Source organism: Bradysia coprophila, unplaced genomic scaffold (assembly GCF_014529535.1).
Source record: "Bradysia coprophila strain Holo2 unplaced genomic scaffold, BU_Bcop_v1 contig_232, whole genome shotgun sequence".
NCBI lineage: Eukaryota > Metazoa > Arthropoda > Insecta > Diptera > Sciaridae > Bradysia > Bradysia coprophila.
In genome coordinates, this window is record NW_023503493.1 from 8962484 (window position 1) to 8985543 (window position 23060).

At 35.9% G+C, this 23060-nt stretch overlaps 1 protein-coding gene and 1 long non-coding RNA gene across 17 annotated transcripts in view; both read left to right on the top strand.

Annotated features, from left to right (window-relative positions):
- The window catches only part of LOC119076436 (coiled-coil domain-containing protein AGAP005037), a 170102-nt gene that overhangs the window by 50691 nt on the left and 96351 nt on the right, over positions 1-23060 (top strand). For 15 of the 16 annotated variants that reach the window (XM_037183196.1, XM_037183188.1, XM_037183186.1 and 12 more), the window contains one exon: positions 1218-5399. In XM_037183196.1, coding sequence (XP_037039091.1) covers positions 1289-5399 — 4111 coding nt within the window. In that variant the 5' untranslated portion in view covers positions 1218-1288. Of the gene's footprint in view, positions 1-1217; positions 5400-15987; positions 16276-23060 lie in introns of those variants that run through there. The other variant, XM_037183202.1, reaches the window with a different exon arrangement.
- LOC119076442 lies at positions 22132-22585 on the top strand. Its single transcript, XR_005087621.1, has 2 exons — positions 22132-22208; positions 22282-22585. It is a non-coding gene; the product is annotated as an uncharacterized LOC119076442 (long non-coding RNA).

The window sequence follows — 23060 nt, forward strand, 5'->3', positions numbered from 1 at the left end:
TGTGCTCCCTAGGTGAGTAATCAGCCACTTTCGACCCTAGGGCAACATGTTGTTCTGCAGAAGCATGCAAAGTTATAAAGTTAATTTGTCATTCTAATGTCCAAATAATTACTACAAATTCATTTGGCTGTAAATACCACAAAATTTCCAATAGGTTTTCAAACGAAAACTCTGTTGCAATTTTCCTGTGCAAACGTCTGACAAAACTATCTTTTGAAATAACCTAGTAAATCGAGGATGTAACATAAAATCGAAAACAAATCCAAAAATGTCAAAACTATACAATACACACCGTCGTCGTCGTCGCTTATACACAATTTTTATGTTCTAATTCTATTAAAATAGAAACGACTTTTTTGTATGCAAAGGTGTTGACACGATTTGCCTTTTATATGCTTCGTGTATGTATATGGAAAAAAAAATTGAAAACACTTCCTGCAGCAATGTGCATGTAAATAAATATTTTCAGAATAGAAACCTACACTCCGTGGCCTTTGTTTATTAATACAGCATCGAAAGTCGTTTTTTTCTTCTCTCGGTTTAACTTTGAAATGCAGATGAACCTCCGAAAATAGACGCGCCTTCATCAATATTACCTTTTTACGTTTAAGTTCACACTTACAATGTTTAAACCACATTCGGATTAAGGGGATGGTTAATGTGACATGTTAATATGTTGACTTTATGCATTTTCAGAACATTCTGCTTATTACACGCTTGTTCGCCGGCATTATATAGTTCTCAACGATGCGTTTCATGGTTTTATAAGAATCCATTTGAGAAATTTAAAGAGAAATAAATTCTCTGGCAATAATATCAATTAAGAACGCGTTTAAGAGTTGTGTGCTCGTCGTTTTGTTACTGATATGGAACAGGTTTGGGTAATTTGACTCGGATGGATCAATTGGGGAATTTATTTTTGTCACACCGTAGAGGCTTCACGTCATTGGAAAGACACTGAAGTTATTGAGTGGAATATGAATTGTTTATTTTGACATTCTGAAGAGAGAGCTGCGGGAATGTTAAGACAAAAGTTGTTAAGACGAAATTAACTTTTAGGATAGGACCTATCCAACAATCTGTGACGACTTGATTTGTGAATGAAAGCGTTAGAATTTTGCATTCCTTTGAAGCACTACCCTATTAACAAAATAGACTCTCTTTCCACAAGTAACATTTTAGCTGTACTAATCACCTCCAATTTCTTTCTTTTCCAGGCCAACTTCAACACCCAGAACCAACCGAACCCATCGATACGATCGAACCAAATAACTATAAACCATGTAAAATGCACGAGCTGGCTGATGTTGTCACTTCCGACGGCAATCAATCACCACCTCAATCTATAACAATCCAAAACTGTGATAATAATCTTTTACATACACAATCCACACCCATAAACGGTGATGTAAATACCCATGATGATGCTAAAAGTGTGCTTATTAATAATCGAACTAAAATCGGTGATGAAAATTGTTCTACTGAACATTCAATAGTGACTGAAGAACCTGGTGACAGTGGTGCTTTAACAAATATAAATTGTGATACGTCTGTTCTTCGACAAGATAGTTTAAGTGAAGTGAATGCAAAGGTGTTACCAAAACCGATACTAAACTCGAACGGTCGTAGTGCGGGCACTTTATCGAAAAAATCCGTTTCTTTTGACACGGACGACGAGAAAATCAAAAAGTTTATCAACGGTGATGTCATTGTGGACAAACAAAATCCCTTCCGGAGTGTAAATGCTAAGCGGCGCGAAGAATTTTTCCGAAAAAGTACCGATGAAAAACCGGTTGTGATACCTCCCGATGAATTTGTTACCACGGAGGATGTGCTAAAAGAATCGAAATACGTGAAAACTTACATCAAACATCCGGATCTATACTTTGAATACGATCCATCGCTTAAGGCTCGATTGGAGAAAGAAGAGGCAGCCGAACAAAGGCGGAATATACCAGTGAGAAAAGCCAAATTTTCCCGGTCTACCAACGAAAGATTGAAAGAAATCAAAAGTAAATTTAGTCCAACAACGATCCTATACGCTCAACCGAAAGTCTTTTCCTCCAGCAGTGATGAGGTGGATTCACGTTTTCTCAGTCGCAACCGAAACAGGATCAACGACAAACGCTATCCGGACATATCGCAAATTAAAGTGAAAACAGGAACCGATCTGGAGACATCGTTGTTCAATCCGGAAGAAGTGGCTCTGAATGCTTTAAAATTCGACGCTCGAATCAAAAACTCTTCATTTGGATCACAGGACGATTTGGATGACATTGCTGACCTGACAAGCACATCTGTTGAATCGGTGATTGAAAATAAAAGTTCGGAAAAATCGGAGAATGAAAGTTCAGTTGAACATCCGGCTATTGAAGAGGATCAATCGAAACAGACATTTACCAACACTGTGAGCAGTAAAGAATTTCAAGAATTTCTGAAAAAGAAGGGATTAACACTATTGCCAGAGAGTAGGCGTCTGCAGCAGCAAAGTGTTGAGAGTGTTAACAATTCCAGTTTGAAAATTGAAGAGACTCTAGACATGGAGACGAAGAAATCGAAAAAGCCATCGGTCTTACAGAGGCTATTTCCCAGCCGAATGTTTTTGTCGAAACGACGAACCACTCCGAAAGAACCGGTACCAGAACCGAAGAAATTGTACACAACTCTGTCAGACGATGAGGTAAATCGAACACCCGGCGTTAAACGGGTTGTTTTAGAGAGACAAAGCTATCACGCCGCAAATTCATCGGATCCCACAGCCTACATGAAAAATCTGAATTATCAAAAACAGATGATGGATGATGGATCCAGCTCGATATCAAGTGCCTTAACGAATGCCGAAAGCTACGTCGATATGAATGTTGCCGTTCCGGTACCGCGAAAACGAACAGAAAACAAGGAAAACTACATTGATATGAAAGCTAAGTGGGACGATCAGCATGACGGTCGTAATGGAACTTTAGACAAAGAGAAATACCTACAAAGCTCAAGAAAATCGGATATCGGTTCATCGAAGTCTTCGCTTGGCGTTCGGTACATTGACAGCAGCTCCTCGAATAATACCATCATGTGTGATACACCGGAAAAGCAGAAACCATTGCCGAAAGCAAGGCAAACTACTAACGGTCGAAGTTCGGTCCCGATTTTGTCGCCGAGTGAAAGGCTTGAATACCACCGGAATAATTACAACAATTCTGCTATTCCAATTGCAACAAAAAACCGCAAAGAGCCAGTGTCTTTTCGATATAACAATACGCCCGACACAAACGATGGCATTATAAAGCCGAGAGTTCAGCGAGTTCCTCTATCTGTCGATACGAAATTAGGCAATAAAATTTTAGCCGAATCGGATGGCATTGAAAAGCAAACCAATCCACCGATTCCGATGAAAAGAAATTTGGAACGACAATCGCTAAACTACAAAAAACCCAACAATCCGGAAAGTTCGTATGGTAACCTGAACCGTACAGTGTCGCTGGACAAAAATGAAATAAAAAAGCGAAATCCTCCGAAGCCGTTAGAACGATCGAAGCCAGTCCAGTCGTTAGCAATCAGCCAAAATATTTCACGGAATAATATTCCGACCGATAAGTCACCGAAAACGCCAAGCGAAATATTTTTGGGAATACCACAAAGCACTTCGACCCCACTTGCCAATGCCGAGCAACCGCAATTCCAGTCTGCGGCGAAGAATGTTAACGGAGATTTTTATTTCCACAAGAAACCTAAGACAGTGTCGCCAATTGTAGACGAGTCTCAAAGTCAGCCCGGATTTCCCGATAAGAAACTCGAACTTGACTCGTATTCGTGGGCGAAACTAAGAGAGCTTAAGGAACAAACTGATCGACAGTTGTACAATAAGCCATTGACGATTCAAACCGATTCCACCACACAACTGAACAACGTTTACGGTAGGCCTGCTACAAGCAAAAAAGAAAACATTTACGAAAGACTACCACATCAGGCAGTACTATCTACGCCTCTTCTAAATGTTCAAAGGCAAAATTCACTACCACGACGAGTAATGCAACCCCAGCATCCGAAAGTAATTCAACTACTACCAGTTCGTCAGCAGCAGCCGCAACAAACCCCAATAGTTCAGCAAAAATTTGTCAGAAATTCACCGCAACGGAACACTGTCGGTAACTTCTACCGCAACAAAGAGGATAAAGCAATCGATGGAAGAACCGTGGATGAATTTGGGTTTGTTCAACAAGAACCAAATCAAGCAGTGCAGTCCCCTCAACTTCAAGCGAATATCCAACGACCTCGTTGCCAAAGTGTCTTGGATAACATGACCTCACGCGATATGTACGGAACAATTCAAAGCCAAAATCAAGGAGGCTCGGTAATCTTACGCAAGAAACCGATTGGTGGAATGACGCGCGAGGAAATTATGAGCAAAGTGCAAGAGTTCTGTCGCAAATCGATGAACAACACTCCAACGAAGAATCTTAAAGGGTCTGTCGATCAACTGAGTCATCGGGGTGGACTAATGAATCGTACATCATCGTCGGAAATATCGCCTGTTTCGTACACATCGTTGGACTCTAGAGCTACTCACAGCATTGCATCATCGAGGAGTAGCGCAAAGCTAGCGCCACAGGTTCCGCAAAGGGTTCAGAGCCTTCAAAAGGAAAATCCGTATCAGAGCAATTCACCCATCTACGCGCCAATAAATAAGCGTGAAAGCATTCAGTCAACAAACTCCGACGTGTTTTACACTCCTGTCAACAAACGCGTCAACACCCTCCCGAATGTAAGGGAGCAACAACGTCATTTGACCTACAGCGATTCGGATTCCGTATTTCTAGCGAATGATCAAAATCAAACCAGAGTTCCTATCAATACGCTGCAATCTTCGCAACGAATTCTCGTCCTCAACGGCGACCAAATATCACCTCAACAAGTCATAGCCTATCACACACCAGTTCCTAGTAAAGGAAACCCTGAAGAAATATACGTTTCACGACCGAACGACATCTACGGCCGAGTCCATCCACAAAACAATCCCATCTACGGCTACATTCAACGGAATCCATCCACTCCCAGCCAGATCTACTATACGACCGGTAACCAGAAACGAGTCGGAATGGATGGCAGAGCTACTCCATTAATCTTACATGCAATTCATCATCAACCGCCCGTACAGCAGGTGCAACAAGTCCATATGAATGGTGGTCAATTAAACTATGGTGCTCGAGGTGGATCCGGCTCGATTGTGGTGTTGGAGAATGTTGAACCACTGTATCGGCCGATAGGGCCCAAAAAATTGATTCCACAATCGCGACCGATTCGCCAAAATTTTGTCAGAAGCGGAAATCACATTGTAGCCTACGAAAGTGAAAGTTGTTCCGAAGCGGAGGAGGTGCAACGAATTTTGCAGAGTCGAGACAGAGGTGAGTACCGTAGAGATAAGACTATTAGTCAATTGAATCCAATGAAAACATCCTAACTTTCCAATCAAAACATTTCCTGTCTAACAGCGAGATGACACATTAGACATGAAGTTCTACGTCCCTGACAACCTGTTGAATAATATAACGTAGAGAATGCTCGAAAGTTTAACTCGATGTTTGCTAACGTTACCTTTGTTATATCTTTGTGTAATTATGTCAGCAACTCACACATTCAATTCGTTCAATTCATTCAAACCATCTCTCATTAAAAAGTTGTAAACAAAACCTGAGTTTCATCGGACCGAAAACAGGAATGCATCAATTTTTTAGTGAAAATGTTACACTCCAGGCAACTCATACAGTCCAACGTTCTCTATTGATAAAATGTACAATAAATCAGAATGCATGGGTAACAATACCGCTAAGTTAATTAACGTATAAGCCGAGGTATAAGCTTTAGTTATAGGCGGATGGGGAATTGAAATTCCCATTCATCAATTTCGCCGACCGATGCATGAGCGATTTATTTAACGCTGATCCTAAGCTCCACACAAAACAAAAATTTTATGGAAAAGTTTATCGTACACAAATCTCCTACATTTATGCACAATGCACATACCATGTTCATAGCAATGGTTTGTATCTTTGCTCTGTTTAGAAATTTCTGCTCGGATATAATGTACAGTGTTGCTTCAGATGCTTCAAATGGTTCGTTTTGAATTTATTTACTCACTAAATATTGACACGATTTGACAAATTCGTTTGGGTACACACTAGTCAATTTGCCAAATTTAAATTGGTCCCAAGGGGGATAATGTATCAGCGTCAGTGAGACATTGTTGGAATTTTGTTGAATTTCATAATTGTATTCGAATTCAATTGTCAGATATGTTGAATGTTTGACCGTTAGTCACTCAGTTATTATTGGGAAATTCATTTACCAAATTTCCTGAAAATTACCGAAATTTTGCCGAATTTTATTTTTGGTAAATTCAGTAAATTTTCGGTAAATTTCAGTGAATTCCGTATATGAATTTACCAATGATAGGCCATTGGTCAGTTCAGACGATACAACACAACGCTAAATTGTAGCCTAAATTTGTGCGAAAAAAATTATTTTGATGATAACTTCGTATGCGCACACTTTCTGGCAAAAATATGACCATCGTTTTGCGTCAAGAAGTGGTGGCTTTGAGTTTGAGTAACAATGATAAATTATGTCGATTCGTCTTAATTCAATTACAGCCCAGAACGTATTCATGAAATTTGTTCGTAAATTCGGGATGAAATTCCCGTCATTTCTTTTGTAAACACTTTGCAACAGCAACATACACCAATTACGTACCAACATTTCAAATAAAACGAAATTTCGTACCATCATTATAGCTAAGACACGAATACACCCATTCAACTAACATACGTGCGACATCTACATGTCGTTTGCTCAACTATTCCAAATAAAAAAGCTTCATATCAAACATTAGCACCGGCTGGTCGATTCACTCTGACCGCATAGTTTCTGTATAATGATATTATACGCGGCTATTTACCTCAACAAAGTTTAGTTTGTGGGCATTGAGATTATATGGTTAATGTAGGACAATGTGGATTAGCGAAATGTGTACTGGTGTAATATACACTTTTATTTGTTTATATTGTAACTGTTTTAGTTCGTTGACACTAATTGGCTCTGTGCTCCGTATTTATGTAAAACATAATCATATGGAGCGTTGGTATTTAATGTATTATACTCCAATATAAAACTTAATGTAGCTGTGCTTGTATGCACAAGTCAGCATTTTTGATTAATTATTAAACAATCATGTATATATACATACACCGTCCGTGGTAATAGTTAGTTCATTCACTTTGCTTGCTTAAGAATATTCATCCAAAAAAAAATTCGTTGCTTACAGTTTTTCCATTATATTCGCTCGCTTTAAAACAAACTCGTAAATAAGATCTGTACGTTCCCGTTTATTTTCTTATGAAAAAGATATTTTTCCTTAAGAATTGCGACGATAAGGATGTATAGTATAAACATACTATACGTAATATACCCAGCACATTTCATGTATACACTTATTATATGTTGCAGTCGTTGAGAGAATATAATATACAAGAGCTCTCTCGCAACATTATTATCACAAAGAATAAATTACTAAATCATTCAAAATCCCTTGCAATCGTGATTTATGTATGAACTCCACTCATTTTTTGTCTAATAAATTTTTTGTGTTGCTCGTTGAGTTTTGTTTTGGAACAATTAATTGAATTTATGTCATCTTTCGTCTGTGGGTGTATGACTAGCAGTTAAGAGTTATAAGACGGAACACATTAGGTCCTAATTAACGGTGTGTACATGTGATTTTCATGGGAAATGTTTGTATTTTATGCTTACGACTACTCGCGATAGGCCTGCCAGATCGCCATTCATTCGTAAAATTTCTATAAAAAGCAGGACCATGTTCGTAGGAACGTTTAAAACCAAACAATCTACCCTCTGAAATCGTCTTTAAAAAACCCATTCGACGGATAGATAAGAGACTTTGAAAAATCCTTTGCCAACCAAACAAACTATAAGAAAATTTTTTGAAAATTTTAGAAAATCTTTTATTATCAATATCGAATAAATCCTCAAAAAATCCTCTCGCATGGCTGAGAAAATACTCTTAAAATCGCAGAAAATACTCATTCGATCCTGAACCATTAGGAATAGACTAAAGAATGATTTAGGGTTGGTTTGAAAGAGGAAAATAAGATTTTTGAAGGGAAGTCTATATTTGTTGATGTTGTAAACGTTCAGTTGTTCAGCGACAAATATTACTCGTTACTCCTTATACGAAGAAAATCCTCAGAAAATCCTTCAAAATTCCTTTAAATATCTCAAGAAAATCAAATAAAATTAGAAAATCCTTGAAAATTGAAAGAAATCATTTGAAAATCCATCCAAAATCAGTAAAAATCAACTGAAAAACTTTGGAAAACGATATAAAAATCATTTGTCAACGAAATTTTTACATATCTGCCCCTCGCTCCCTACTCTATCATAACAGAAAATAATCTTCCTTTTTCCTAAACTTTCTAAGCTGCTACGAGTAGTTCTTTTGCATAGTTCACGTAAGAGAACTTCAATAAAAAAACGTAAAATATCTTGATGTGCCAGGTGCACATACATGAAGCTACATAGTAGCTGAAAATCTCTGTCCCATCTTCTGATTCTATAATACAGTAACTACGTAACTATCATCGAATGAATTAGCCAGGAGTATGTTTGTTTATACTGAAACAGACTCTCGCTCAAACAGTTCAAAGCTGCGGGTATACTTCTGATAGGTTTTTTTTAAAGCAAAACTACAGCCAGAGCAGACGATGGAGAAACTCATTACATGACAACAAAAGCACTACAGTTTTTGACTATTTAAACTATTCTTTCAAAAAAAGTCCATCTTTTTGATGGGCAGACTGTGATTCTGTATTAAATTATGATGTTCTCGCATTCAAAGAATTTTTTTTCTTCAACAAATTAGAAAATCCGATAATCATACAAAAACATTTTCTTTTGACTTATCATTATTCGGGCTATACATACATCACTTTCAGTAAAACGTCACTGTCGGGTAGTGTGAAGGTGAAGGGTGGCTTAGCTAATATTTTACAAATTGTGCACAGCTCATTTTGAAAACTTCGTGCGCTCTTAACTAATTAACTCCAACTCCGAAACGTTTTACAATAAAAAGTTGTTCGTTCCTCTCAACAACAGCATGAAACATTCAAACTGTTACATAGAAATCGCTACAGTTCTTGTAAAGGCAAATCATGCAAAATTGATACTAAAAATACTTTTCTCCTTTGCAAAATTTTTGTTTTGCTTGACTTTTGCTTCAGCTTCGCTGATCGCTCTAATTTTATTAAAAGTGGTATGTAAAATGATAAAAAGAGGGAAAACTATTTTCGAAGCACCAACGTATAAAATGTTGTGCGGTCGTATACCGTTTCCGTTATTTATACTATGTCACTCTTAAAAACTTTATGCAAACTTTCCACATTTTTTTTCCACTTAACATAGGTACTTTGCAACTCTCAATAAGCATTCACAGTACAGAGTCGCGTAACACAAATTGAATGAAGACGTCTTTTTCAATCAAACTACTATGTTAGTCCGGTAATGGAATTAAATTTACTCCATCAAAGCTATTTCTTTCTATTCATGTTAAGAATCATGCTCCCATGGTTGAACAGGTACCGTGATGCAGGTTCTATGAAATAAGAATTTAAATCAAAAAATGTTATTGAAAGATAACCGGAGGTTAAGTCCTCTTCGCGGTTATGCCGTTTAGCTCTCCGTTTGCATGACAGTGCGTTCAAATAATATAGAAGAGGCGCAGTTTTCATTGAACCCTTTCGATACAGAATAGTGAGAATCGGGATGAAGTGAGATGATTCAGCTGAATTTTCCATGAGCTGATCGGCGTAAGTGTGCGTAGGCCGTTATCGCCTTGCTGCCAAACAATCCAAACTGAGGAACCGCGTAGAGTTAATCAGTCTAGAATCTAAGATCAGTAGAATTGAGAAGCGATTAAAATGTCACCTCAAGCCATATCGATCTAGAGGCCGACTTGCGTCACAATTTGATTTCTACGCGGTATGTGAGTAGGATGAAATTTACATAAAATCTGAAAACTATTTTCGAAAACAAAAGACGTTCTCGTCTCGAAGCAGTGTAGACATATCAGACATATTTAGTCTATGGAATTCGTCTTCTTAGTCTCTATCGTCAACCTCTGTTGAATTCCATTCATTCTCCAGGACATTTTTCTTCATTCGTCGTAGACACAAAGAAAATTTGAAATTGAATTGGAAAACTTTGGCTCATAGAAAGAGAGAATTATTGAAATTTATTTTGAATTTCAATCATTGTCACGTTCGCCTCCCCGGCATAATAATGTACTAAATCCTCATATAATTTTCCCTTCTGCCCACACCACCTATTTCCTGATGCGTACTTGTCTTTATATGGTGTACATTCACCACATACCTTAACTGATGGCTATGCTATAAACATACACTCAAACCAGGAACGTATAACATGCATACCAAAAAGGGCACACCTCACAAAGTAATAAGCCCGCATATATCTATGTAGAACACGGTGCTCTCTATTTCGTCGATTAATAATTCATGATTTTCATATACAGCAGCTTTTAATATCCCACCTGATATTTGCAAGTGTGTACGTATATAGTACGGATGTATGTCATGCTAACCGTGCTAAAAAACACGGCACCCAATATTACTTATTTATACAAATATTGACGTCTATCCCGTGCATGTGCCGGGAAAAATTTGTGTGTTTTTCATATTACCATTTTCTGCTACATCCATCAGCCAAACCATACACGGCAAATTATACGCGCTTCTCGGATACTATGGGAAGATATGTCAGGAAATTCTTATGGATTCTTTTACTGATACGCTATTTAACCGACATCGGTTTTTTTTTCACCAGTCGTATTGTCTGATCTGGTATACCCTATAAACCTGAATGATTCAGACTTTAATGCTTATACCGCTTTTGGATTACATTTTGCTGCTGGATATTATACGGTGCAGAGAACTTCTCATATGTACGTAAATTACAAGTCATATAGCATGGTGTGTGTATACACATAGACACTACATATGGGATAGTAGATGGTGATATAGTCAGAGACTTTTAACACGACAAAAATGCAATGCAATGGCTATATGACGGTATTACGGTCGGAATATACTACTACCGTATAATCGTTTGTTATATACATGTTCAAGTTTCTTTGCTTCTTCTTGCACCCTTTGCTTCCAGTTTCATGGTGTGTGCCATCATTCTTGGGTGGATGTGTTGTGTGTATATGCTTGGCAAACAGGGTAATTCGATTAAATAGTAGCCATTCGAAGGATTTACATTTTTAGATTGGATTTTTAGCTGTAAATCTATTTAGCTCAAAACAATGAAATTGTGGTGCAGGCCGATATTGTCCCAAATTAAAGAATCAACCAAACCAACCATTATTAAGACATTTGACCATACTGTCTCGATCTGAGAGAAAATCAAATAAGACTTTGAATGTTTTGCTTGACATTGCATGATGGTACCATTCCATCTATAGTCCTGTACAATGAACACTATGTCATTATACACACAAACAACAACTCTAGCAAATCATAGTTGAAATGAAATTTCAACTACTCTCTGTAGTTGTTAACTCGTGGGCAGTTGTGTGATGATGGTGAGCTACTACACAACCGATAAAGAAAAGGTTTACACAAGTGTGTAGGAACTTATGAAAGTTTTCTCTTTCTAACTTTCATAAATCACACAAACCCATGCGACGAGAGTTTTCTTCTATAAAGTGCGATTTGTTGAACATCCTCACGACAACATTATCATTACATTACACGTGATTAACTCAAATGCCACACATTCATCACAACAACAACCAAACATGCTTTTACTTCCACACCGAGTTACTCCCAACGCAACTCTCGTTTATGTAAATAACAATTTCTAAATTTGTGATCTTATTACCCTGGTTGGTTTGAATTGGATTTCTGAGAACTCTGACTGTAGAGACCTTCGACACATCCTTCAATTTAAAAAAAATATATTTTTAAAAGGTTTGAATAAAGGTTCAATTAATGTCGATGAGAGGCATTCACGTTGTTACAAAAAGTATGCCAAAAAGTATTACCCTTATGCAGAGTCTCCTCTCTCTAACATACACAACACTCAAACACTTATTCATCGTTTTTCATTTTTCCTATTCTTCGCTCGAGTGATCTACTTCTTCTTACGTCGTTTCTTAACCACCCTGTTCAACACCACCGAATAAATGGAATTTCATACATAATTGTAATGCGCGCGCATTTCCATATCGACCCGACCAAGTGTGTTAGGGCGGTACTCGTATATTTGCAATGTCGGGTTCATTCAGTCCGTGTAAAATTTTGATGAAAAATCATGCAATTCCGTCAAAAATCATCGCCGCATTCTACAGTAAATAAATTATTTATATTTTCAAATCAGTTTTAAAAGCGCTTTCAACTGTGACCGCATTCTGAATGGCAGTTATTGTGTACTGTGATGTCTGCCAGGTGCATTGAGCATTAAATTGAAATTTAACACACAAAAATGTGAACAGAACGATTTGCGTCAGAGTGTGGATAATCAATTAATAAATAAAACAAATTTTCCGGAAAACTCTCGAATTTATCAAAACCACCACCCAAAAGTTTTTCTGTGTTTGTTGCGAAAAAAAGCAATTAAAATTGACGAGTGAATGGTTGTTCGTGTCATCTAACATGCAATGTTATTATTTTTGTTGTATTGAACTCTTGTAAATATTTAAAAAAAAAATATATTCAAACAATAAACAACACCCCATATACATCACTGTGTAGTAGAGGTGACATTGTATGTTCCTGTTGGTTAAATATTTCTGTAGAAAATGAGACACATTCATTCCATATGAAATAACCAGAGTTCTCCAGCTTATCGAATGAGTGAAAAGCGTATTATTCTGTTGAAAAATCTTCGTATTGTTACACACAAGAAAAATCAACTGTGAAAATCGTGCATTTTCATTCGCATACACACATCATCACCCGGTGTTATTGAAGGTGTGCATTCCATTATACATACCGAGTGTTTTTCTTTTATTCCTGCCGTGCATCTATAGTTTTGGTGGTGTTTTGAAGTGTGTAAACCACCAGACAGTCAATGACTTTAAGGATATTGGTTTTTTCGTCGTCTTTGTGTATTCGTGTGTGCCATTGATAAATGACAAATATAAGCTCAAACATGTCGAAGTATTTGCAGGATTTGTAAAGAAAATATTTTTCATTTTTCCACTTTTTTTTGCTTTTCTTTTTTGTTGTTGTCAGATTTTAATGATGAATGTAAAGTGGAAATGTGTCGGCGTACGAAATGAGATTTTTTGCTGACGACTACTTGCTCATTGTTGTTATTATGTCTGTTTTTTTAAAGGTTTCTATAACAATGGGTACGTGTTCCAATTTTAGTTAAGGCAAACGACTTCAAAGTTACCATCTCAAAAATATCACCATCACAAAGGTTTAGCCTTAAGGTTGAAACGGGTAAACCTTTCACTGACGATAAGCACTTTAACTAACAGATTTTTACTTCATTTGATCTGACTATTTTCAAGAGATTGATTACAAATCTATTACTTCTTTTCATTAACCATTTATTTTGACATTTAAGACCGCGAAATCTCGGTTCTTCATTCATTCCAAAAGTCAGTGACAGATGATAGAAGGTCACACATTTTGGATAAATACGCAGCCACCAAAATTACGCATAATTAAACCTCAATTTCAATTCTCAGCCATTCATGTTTCTTTGGCTATCACTAGATTCAGCGTTTACTTAGAACAACACGCCATTTAAATCTAGTACTTCATGGTCCATGCATATTGAGTTTAAGAATCATTCAGTCCTACAAGTCTCTAAATTGTTCTCTATAAGAAGCTCAAATTTGGGCTTTCTCAATCAGATACTCTTTTATTTAATAAGAATTATTTTCAAATGTCTGAAGCCTGAAGACTGCGATTTCATAACTCGAATAGATCACATTAGTCAGAACTTCAGGATTCAGTTGTCTGTTTCCTACTCTTCACGACGCTGAGCTGAAAATCTGAGTCCATGTCTGGTCTAAATCGATTTGCGAAGCATAAAAGTTTAATATTTTATGAAGTTCGATCGAATTTTAACAACAAAAGTTTCAACAGATTCTTTGTTTAGCAGTCGGATAAAGGGATTTCCATGTTGGATGCCTTATTGCGTACATTCATGTATATATTTCACCTCAGTCTACATTTTTTATATTTGAAAAATTCCTTTGTTTCGAATTTTAAATATTTCAAAGAACATTTCGCTTTATTGTTCAAACACTTTGTGTACAGCAAAAACTTCAACTGAATATACATGAACGAAATTCGCACTTTATCACGTTGATTACGTTTGAAATTTATACTTTGTACTTTACAGATGTACATGGTTCGTCTTCGGCAAACGTAAACTATTTATGCCGTAAACTTCCAACCATCGTTCTCAACAGCAAAGCATCCAAATTGTATTTCGTCTGATAAAATAGATCTGATGCAGTAAATTTATGCATTAATAAAGTTCAAGTTTTAACTCGAATTTCCACTATCGTATTGATTTACGAGGTTGGAGAGTTTGCCGAAGAATTCACTTTGTCTTATCCAGTTTGTGCTAATCTACACCGAATTCGTTTAAATAACTGAGGATAAATGCATGTTAAATGAATGTGTTTGAAGTGTTGGAATGAGGGTACAGAAGCAACATACAAAGTTACAAAGGGAATTGATCGGAATAGAATTCATGAAGATAACAAATGTCGAGATAAAATTTGAGGATGAAGTTTTGAGCATATTCTGTTTCAATGAAATTTTCGCGATCACTTGTAGTGCAGATGACAGCCATATGAGCTGTTTTACTATCTGATCTATTACTTCATTTTGGTCTAAATATTTTCAAATCTTTTACTTCATTTGTTTTAACATTCATTTTGCTAATATACTACGGCAATAGTCAGATCTTGTCGTATATTCCTGAAGTCGTTATCGATAACAGATGCTGTTTTGATTTTATAATCAATTGTCCAACCGCCACGTCCATTAGGGAGGGTCCGAAGAGAAGGCATCCGAAACAGCAAAAAAAAATCAAAAATCGATTTTTCCCTTGCCTGTAGGTTGATTTTTGATTTTCGAGGTCGTAGCGTGAGACAATGCTAATATCTCGGGCATTTGGAAACAGAAGTCATTACTACTAACCGTAGTTAATAGCTGAGGAGCCTAGCTCTTAAACATCATAAGAGCCGTTGATGATCTATGTCTTCACTCAAACAGAGTAACTCTGTCCGTTTTCCCGACTAAGACTTTTTGACCAAAAATTTGAGCGAAAACTTCAAATTATTTGAATTTATCATGCAGTAGTTGCCTTACATTGCATCCGCAATTGAATCACCTTTCAAATAAGCTATCACAAGATAGTTTGCAAAACAGTTAACATATCGCTTTTAAGAAAACTTTCTGAGAAATACTCTACCTACACTCATCACCAATTCAATATCCCACGAGTTTGTTCCTTATAAAAGGTTCATCCAATCACATTAGTATCTTGCCAAATCAGATTCATTTTTGGCGTCAATAATTTTTCATTTCGAATGATTTTTAAGTACTTTTCCACCTTCCCTGAAGTGATATAGTGACAACAAAATTACATACACTTTTGGAGAGTAAATATGTCATCACGCCTTCTCGGAAAATCCAATACAGGGAAAAATCCGATTAAAGAATTTATCGCTGTAATGATAGCGATTTTTGGAATTTTTCTATGGAAAAAAATATTTTTTCATTAGCAGGAATTCTCGCTGTTGATTTTTTTTATGAAGACCAGTACCATCATCTGTACTTAAACTAAACATGCATCATTAAAATCCTTTTTTTGCAATTATTTTTTCTGTTACGTTCAATATAATGAAATAATTAATTGAACCACCCTCCAGTGCAGCTCGAAAATGATTAATTTAATTATGGTGAACAGACGAACAAATTGATTGAATATTTTTGAATGACATGAGCAGATTGAAAAAAAACACTTCACGAGAAATTGTGTTTAACAGAAAAAAAGAAAGGAATTAACAATTCGTAATAATTTGTATTTGTGATTGAAATTGTGTTTGGGAAAACATTTTAAATTTTGCAGTCATGTTGATTCGTTGGAAGAGTAAAGATAAAAATTCGAATTCGTCAAGTGGATCGAAAAAGAAACGAAAAGGACGTGAAGGAGGTAAATTTATGTTTTTGACAATTTTTTTTTATTGTTTTTGAATAAGGTTCGAAACAGGTCAATTGGCTTTAAAAACCATCTTATTGAAATCCGTTGTATAATATCCAAGTAATTCACTTGAGTTAAGGGTCGTACCGCAGAAAATACGTGTTGAAGTATTACTATGATCGATAACTTCAGCAATTCTGGTTCGATGGACAGTATAGGACTAATGATCTTGCAGTTATTCATGAGTCTGGTTTACAGATGAACAAAATCGATCTAATGTTCTGGGAGGTTATTCCCGAAACAGTTTTCCCCTGAAAATGTAATGACCGCTGCCGTAAAGAATATCTGTGAAACTAACACACGTTAACACAAAGTTGAAATAAAAGGTTTAACCTGAAGTTCACATGTTTAAACCTTGCACAGACAAACGGAAAGCATATCAGATCAGATTACTGTTGGATCTATTACTTCAATTAAACGTTGTATTTTCAAGAGGTTGGTTTCAAATCTTTTACTTCAATTGGTTAAACTTTTTTGTTTTTTCTCTATAATACCGCATTAGTGAGATAAAATCTTTCCGTAGCAGGGTAATGCTTACAGATAGCCTCTACTGTTGAAGAAAACATCAGCATAATAACCTTCCGACCAACAAACATGCCATTTACATAAACCGTCCCCTTTGAAAAGACGATTGAATTCAATTTTTCAATATCTGGAATTGACCTGTTTCAAGCTTTCAAAGTATTTCCAATTTCAATTTTAAAATAAACAAACAAAAACGGGTTCATATATAAGAGAACAATCGCTAATTACTACAACCCAGACATAATGTCCTGACAGAGGTTTCCATTTTTCCGTTATATCGGTTAGTAGAGCACTAGTCTGGAAGATGTTTAACATTAATATGCAATGATTGTGACGCGACAGAATCCAGGTCGTTTCACAATAAACAAAATTTTTGGGTCAATTTAAATATCAGCCAAACAATTGACAATTGGATATTATATTGCGGAAACGAGAGCGTACATTCAATGATTTAATGAAACAGATAAATTGGAAACAAAGAAATAATTATCTTAAACTTGACACCCGTATCAAGTATTATTGAGTCTTGTATGGAGTTTTGTGTTGAGTTTTGTGTTGAGTTTTGTGTTGAGTTTTGTGTTAAGTCTTGTCGATGATTTTAATTAAATTTCATTTTAATTGTACCGACACCTCACCATATTTTCTTCCCATTTTTTTAATGACATACAAACACCAAAAACCTTTCGTGTGGAAATTTTCAGTCGAGCAAAGATTATTTTCTTTGTGTGAGACGTCCACTTTAAAAGCAGCTTTCCTTTCACCATATACCGACATTACATTCATCAACGTACCCATTAAAATTGCCTTAACATCAAAATAAATGTGGTAGGTAGCAGAAATATCTCGCTTAATAAACAAGGAAGAAGTAAATTTACATGGCAAACATCTTTGCTGTAATCATTCATTAACGCAAACGAGCAAAATTCGCCAACAACCTTCATATATAACAAACGAACCATAGCAAAAACTAATTTCTCTTCTTTTTCAACACCAAACATAAATTAATAAAAACGGAACGAAGGCAAAAAAATCACTTAATTCAATCATTTAATCCCCTTTTATCATTACGATAACTTTTCATCAGAACCGTTCTTTTCGCTCTCAACATTAACCACCTACATAAAAGAAACTTTATGAACATTAGAGCTGAAGAAAGCCTAAAACACCAACACCACAATCTAGCTTCGTCATTAACTCGAACGAATTTATTAGAATTTTTTTTGCATTTTCTTATTTTCTGGCAAAATCTTCGCGCATAATTTCCCGTTAGATAATATAGCGATGTTTAGTGGGCGAAAAATGTTTTTCAAAGAAAACCTATATACGGAAACATAACGACTAATTGTAACTTTATTGCGATGGTCATGGAAGGCAATATCAGATTATACGCAATTCTACATTTTCTGACAAGTGACTGTGTACTTCAAGGACAGGTGCAACCATGAATCCCGTATGGTGACTAGTAGCAAATGTAGGAACCACTCTCACAACCTCTTAACTTAAAGTTGAACTCTTGATCACCATATAACAAAGTGTAGTCTGGTATTGCATGGATTTCCTGTATGAAGTTGTTCTCTTTTAGTGAAAATATTACCTTTTTTAAAACGGTAAAAGGTGTCAGAATAAAATCATTAAATTTGTTACTTCATTTGTTGATAGTACCTCCTGCATGGCCTAATATTTGAGACAATTTTTGAAAATTGGTGAAATCAGCGAAACATTTCTCTAATTCTCTGCTTCCTAGTGTTTGAAACAGAATCTATCACTTCAACATTTTTATGATTTGCTCTAGGTTGAAGGTTAAATTTCAGGAAAGGATTACGTTGTCATTGAATAGGCATATAAGGCATTTTTGATCTATTCTACAACATAGGGTGGGCGTACCAGGACCCGGACTTCTATTATTCTTTCAATGATAAGGTTTTTGATGAATTAAAGAACAATAGGTGTCCGACTGCTCATACATGTGCGGACGCTGATATTAACACCTATTTACCAGAAACTTTTTTTATTTTGCTTTATTTCTTATACCTATTGACCTCATGATCAAGAAATATTCGACCATGAAGAACGTCTTTTGAAGGAGTTGCAAAAGTTGTTAAGAAAAATAGTCAGGAAAATTTTCTTTTGCAACTACTTTGCGCAGGTATAAACCATTTTTACACAGGCCGCAAACGCCTACTACTATTTTCGTGAAAATATTTTCCTAAATTTTCCCCAAATTTTCTACATTTTTCCAAATTTTTGAGGAAAATTCGGAAAATTTCAAGAGGAAAATTGAATTTCCCAAAAATGTATCACCTCAAATTACATTTTTGGGTCCTCTGTCCTCTGTCCTCTGATTTACAAATGACTTTTGTGCATGCCACAACTGAAATACGACTTATTTTGCCATGATTTTTCATTAAGAAATGTCAGTTTTTCCCGAACTATATATCGTGCGGGAAAAAACTTCATTTCTTTACGATTTATGCGGGAAAAGAATTACATGAATTTTTCTATGACTATACGATTAATTAAATTTAATATGGTGAATGTGAAGTGTGTATGTTTTCAAGTAAATTGATGTGTTTTGTCTATTTCAATTGTCCGATGCACAAAACGTTGTTCGTACCTAGACAGGAAATGGATTTTTTCAGCACACGTCCTGATTTTCCTTTGGACTGGTGCTGAAAAAATCGTCATTTCCTGGCTTGGTACGAAAAATACTATTACACACTGCACCCCCGGAAAACTAGTCGTTACTTCATTAAAAGTGTTAAAACATATTTCGTGGATGAGTAAAATGACTTTCATAACTGTTTGGTACATCAAATTGTTACTTTATATTGGCTCGGGCCGCAACACCTGGCAAAACGGAAAATTTCAAACAAGGATGTAATCCACTCTTATATCAAATGTGACCTATATGTTCAGAGGAGCAATGTAATCGTAAACCGCGAAACACTTTTCAGAAAATTACCCCTTATCAATACGAATCAAAAATCGGCTCTGATGTACTCGACTTACCGTGTAAACATTTAGACGGATTTTTTCCCCGGCTGACATTATATCTACATAGACGTTCAGAATCCAATGTTTTCCTCTTCACATTAAAGCACCTGTGTAAGTAAATGAAATTTTCACTACAATGAACATTTTATAAATCTGCGATACAACATTTAAGGATTGTAGATGGTTCAGAAGCGCACAAACAAATCCAAATATTTGTGTATACACGCTATATCGTACGTAACATAAATATTTTATTTTGCATAATTTACGCAAAAATTTCCATTTAATGGTTCGTGGAAAATTGAATATTCCATGTTTTTCCACAATATATTTTTCGAAAATGAGATTAAAATTTTCCTGCATATAAACGGTTGCGTCAAACAGCTTACGGGGTCGCATACACAAATTTCGTATACCTATTCGAGAGATTGATGCGGGCTGTGGGCTGAAATATCATTTACCGACCTGTGTTTATTGGCTTTTTTATATTTTAATATATTTATCTGTTTGTCAGTATACCATCGGGCATTATTGAGTTGCGAAACAATTTCTGTACTCGTGGGTGGTATTTCCAATTAAATGGCACGTGAAATGAGCTGAGGTAATTACGGTGAAGTGGTTTTACCGGTTAAATTCCTTTGATGTAAATTTTATTGGTATTTTATATCGAGAGATGTCAAGCTTTGACCCAGTAATTGACTGTAAAAAAGATTTTATTTATAATATTTAAAATGCCAAAAAAGGGTGTGATAACAGATTGTAATTAGTAGTGATTGTGGCCCATACTGGACACAACAGGAACGAAAATTGAGGCCAACATTTTCGTGGATTTTGGTGATTTTTCTCGACTAAATGTTTCGTGAGTCTTAAAAACCTTGAAATATGTAAAGTAAACCTTACGTAGACGATGTTTATTAAACAAAAAGCAGGTCTGAAACTGAAAGTATCTAAGTGCCAAACTACACATAGCGACGTGAAGGTGACCTAATTCATAATTTTCTTTTGTTATTCTTTCAATTGAGAGAAGAAGAAAACAAAAACTTGAGTTAGGTCTTCCTAGTAAGCTAGAGTAAGTCTGAACTGAACTGACCTGAATTTACCTGAAATCTGCAAATCAGCAAAAGTTCAGGTAAGCCAGGTCTGATTCCAGGTATATTTGGGATTTTTGCAGGTACATCTGAAATCTAACCTGATTTCAGGTAAATTCAGGACAAGTAATTTAAGGTTTCAGGTCGACCTGACCTGTTGTGAGCCTTATACACGTTTGAGATGTGTGTATGTATAATATGCAGTATGCTATGCATGCAACATACTATGTATGATTATGATATAATTAAGTTGATGACATGGTCATAGTAACGTAAAACAATGTCATAGTAAATTACATTGGATGCTGCGAAAGTAACTCATTACTGGAGGTAAGAATTTTGTGATCTTGTTTGCTTTGTGACGAAAGTGTTTTTTGAATGCATGCTTCGGTAACTGTATTTCACTGTAGACTTCAAGTGTACTTGTATACCTCGCTTCCGGATCGGACAAACAGTTAACGAGTGAACCTACCATAATTCCGAATTAATTGAATTACGTAGCTGCAATCGATTTATTCTGATTGTTTGCCTGTCCAGGGGGAAAGGTGTGTATCACAAAGTAGTTCATGTAAAATTAACCAAAAATATTCTTCGTGTAATTGATCATTTTCGGAGGGGGGTAACTGCTATGTAATAGTAGATTTACGCATGGGAGCAAGTAATGAATGTTTAGTGCAATAAAACAGAAGAACGTCAACCATCAAAAAGGAACCTAATATCAATTGCCTACCTTCTAATTAACCTTTTCTCATTATTTCCATTTTACGTTGGTTCTTCATTAAATGCCATAAAATTTTCCACATTCCTACGATACGATTCGTTTCATACAAAATGGAAATAAAATTTTCTAGGTTTCAAATTGTTGCAACCATTTACACAGCTGGTTCGGCATTAAAATTATGAAGCATGCTTTCCCAACTGTTGATGGAATGGCCTAAATTCAACATTAAAATTATTGACTCATTCGATTGATCGATCCGTTACTTGCAAAGTCTTCTCGCCGTTATTTATTAATTTATTAATTTTTTGAATTCATCAAATTTTCCAAACTGTCTGTCGAGAGAATCAACCGTAGATGTTTCGACTAACATTAAAATTCATAAGCAAAAAATCAGACAAATATTTTTCCTTGACACACAAAGTCTTAAGTGCGTCATTTCTGACATCTTTTCTGGGTATAAAAGACTCCGAAAAATGTTTCGTCGGCATCAAAGTGCTTTCGACAACCAGTAAAAAATGAAGTTTATAATTACCTTACTACTAATCGGAGTGACAGTCGTGAGTTTATATTTAAATTTTTGGAACATTTTTTTAAAAGTAATCTGTATTGCAAACCCTAAACATTTCTCAGCAAAACTGCGTCGCCACAATTCCTATTTCATTCAGATACCCAACAAGTTCATGCTCCTGGTTTGATCTTGGTAGACGTCAAGCTATTTTTCCATTTTGTTGGCCAGGTGGATATCCGTATCCGGTCGCCCCACCAAACGGTTGTTATCCGTATGATTTTCGAGCTCATCAAGATCCCAACGTTCCATGTCTGCCGCCCATTCTTCCGTGTCCTCAAAGTCCGACTGGCTGTGTAGTACCACCGTGTACTGGACGATACATAATCGTTAGATAAGTTTTAGTGATTAAAAACATAATTCAAATAATTTGAGTTGCGTTTTTTTTAAGCTCAAAAGCCTTTCAAAGCCAAATGTTTCTGTGCATTAGTCGGTTTGTGATTTCAAGCTTCAATCGACTTTTTTTTTGTTACACACAGTTTTGCACACAGAATTGTCTATCCAGGCATTATCAGTGTGAAATGCATTACAAATACGTACGAATATTCTGGCCTAAAATGGCAGAATTCTCTGATTTTTTCCGAACGTATAACGTCGAAATACTTAAAACAAACCCATCATAAAATACAATTTAATCCTGGGTTTATATTAAAATTTGTTTAAGTTTGACTTTCATTGTAACGGCGTTGCGTTGTAGGTGGAGCTCATCACACATTTAGCCTCGTAAAATGACTATAAACAACGCACTTCAAGTATGAGTGGTCTGTAGAAAGTACTCCATTTTGAATGATAATGCCTTTACGTTTCTAAGATACACTGTCCAGTTTCAGTACTCTATTCAGCA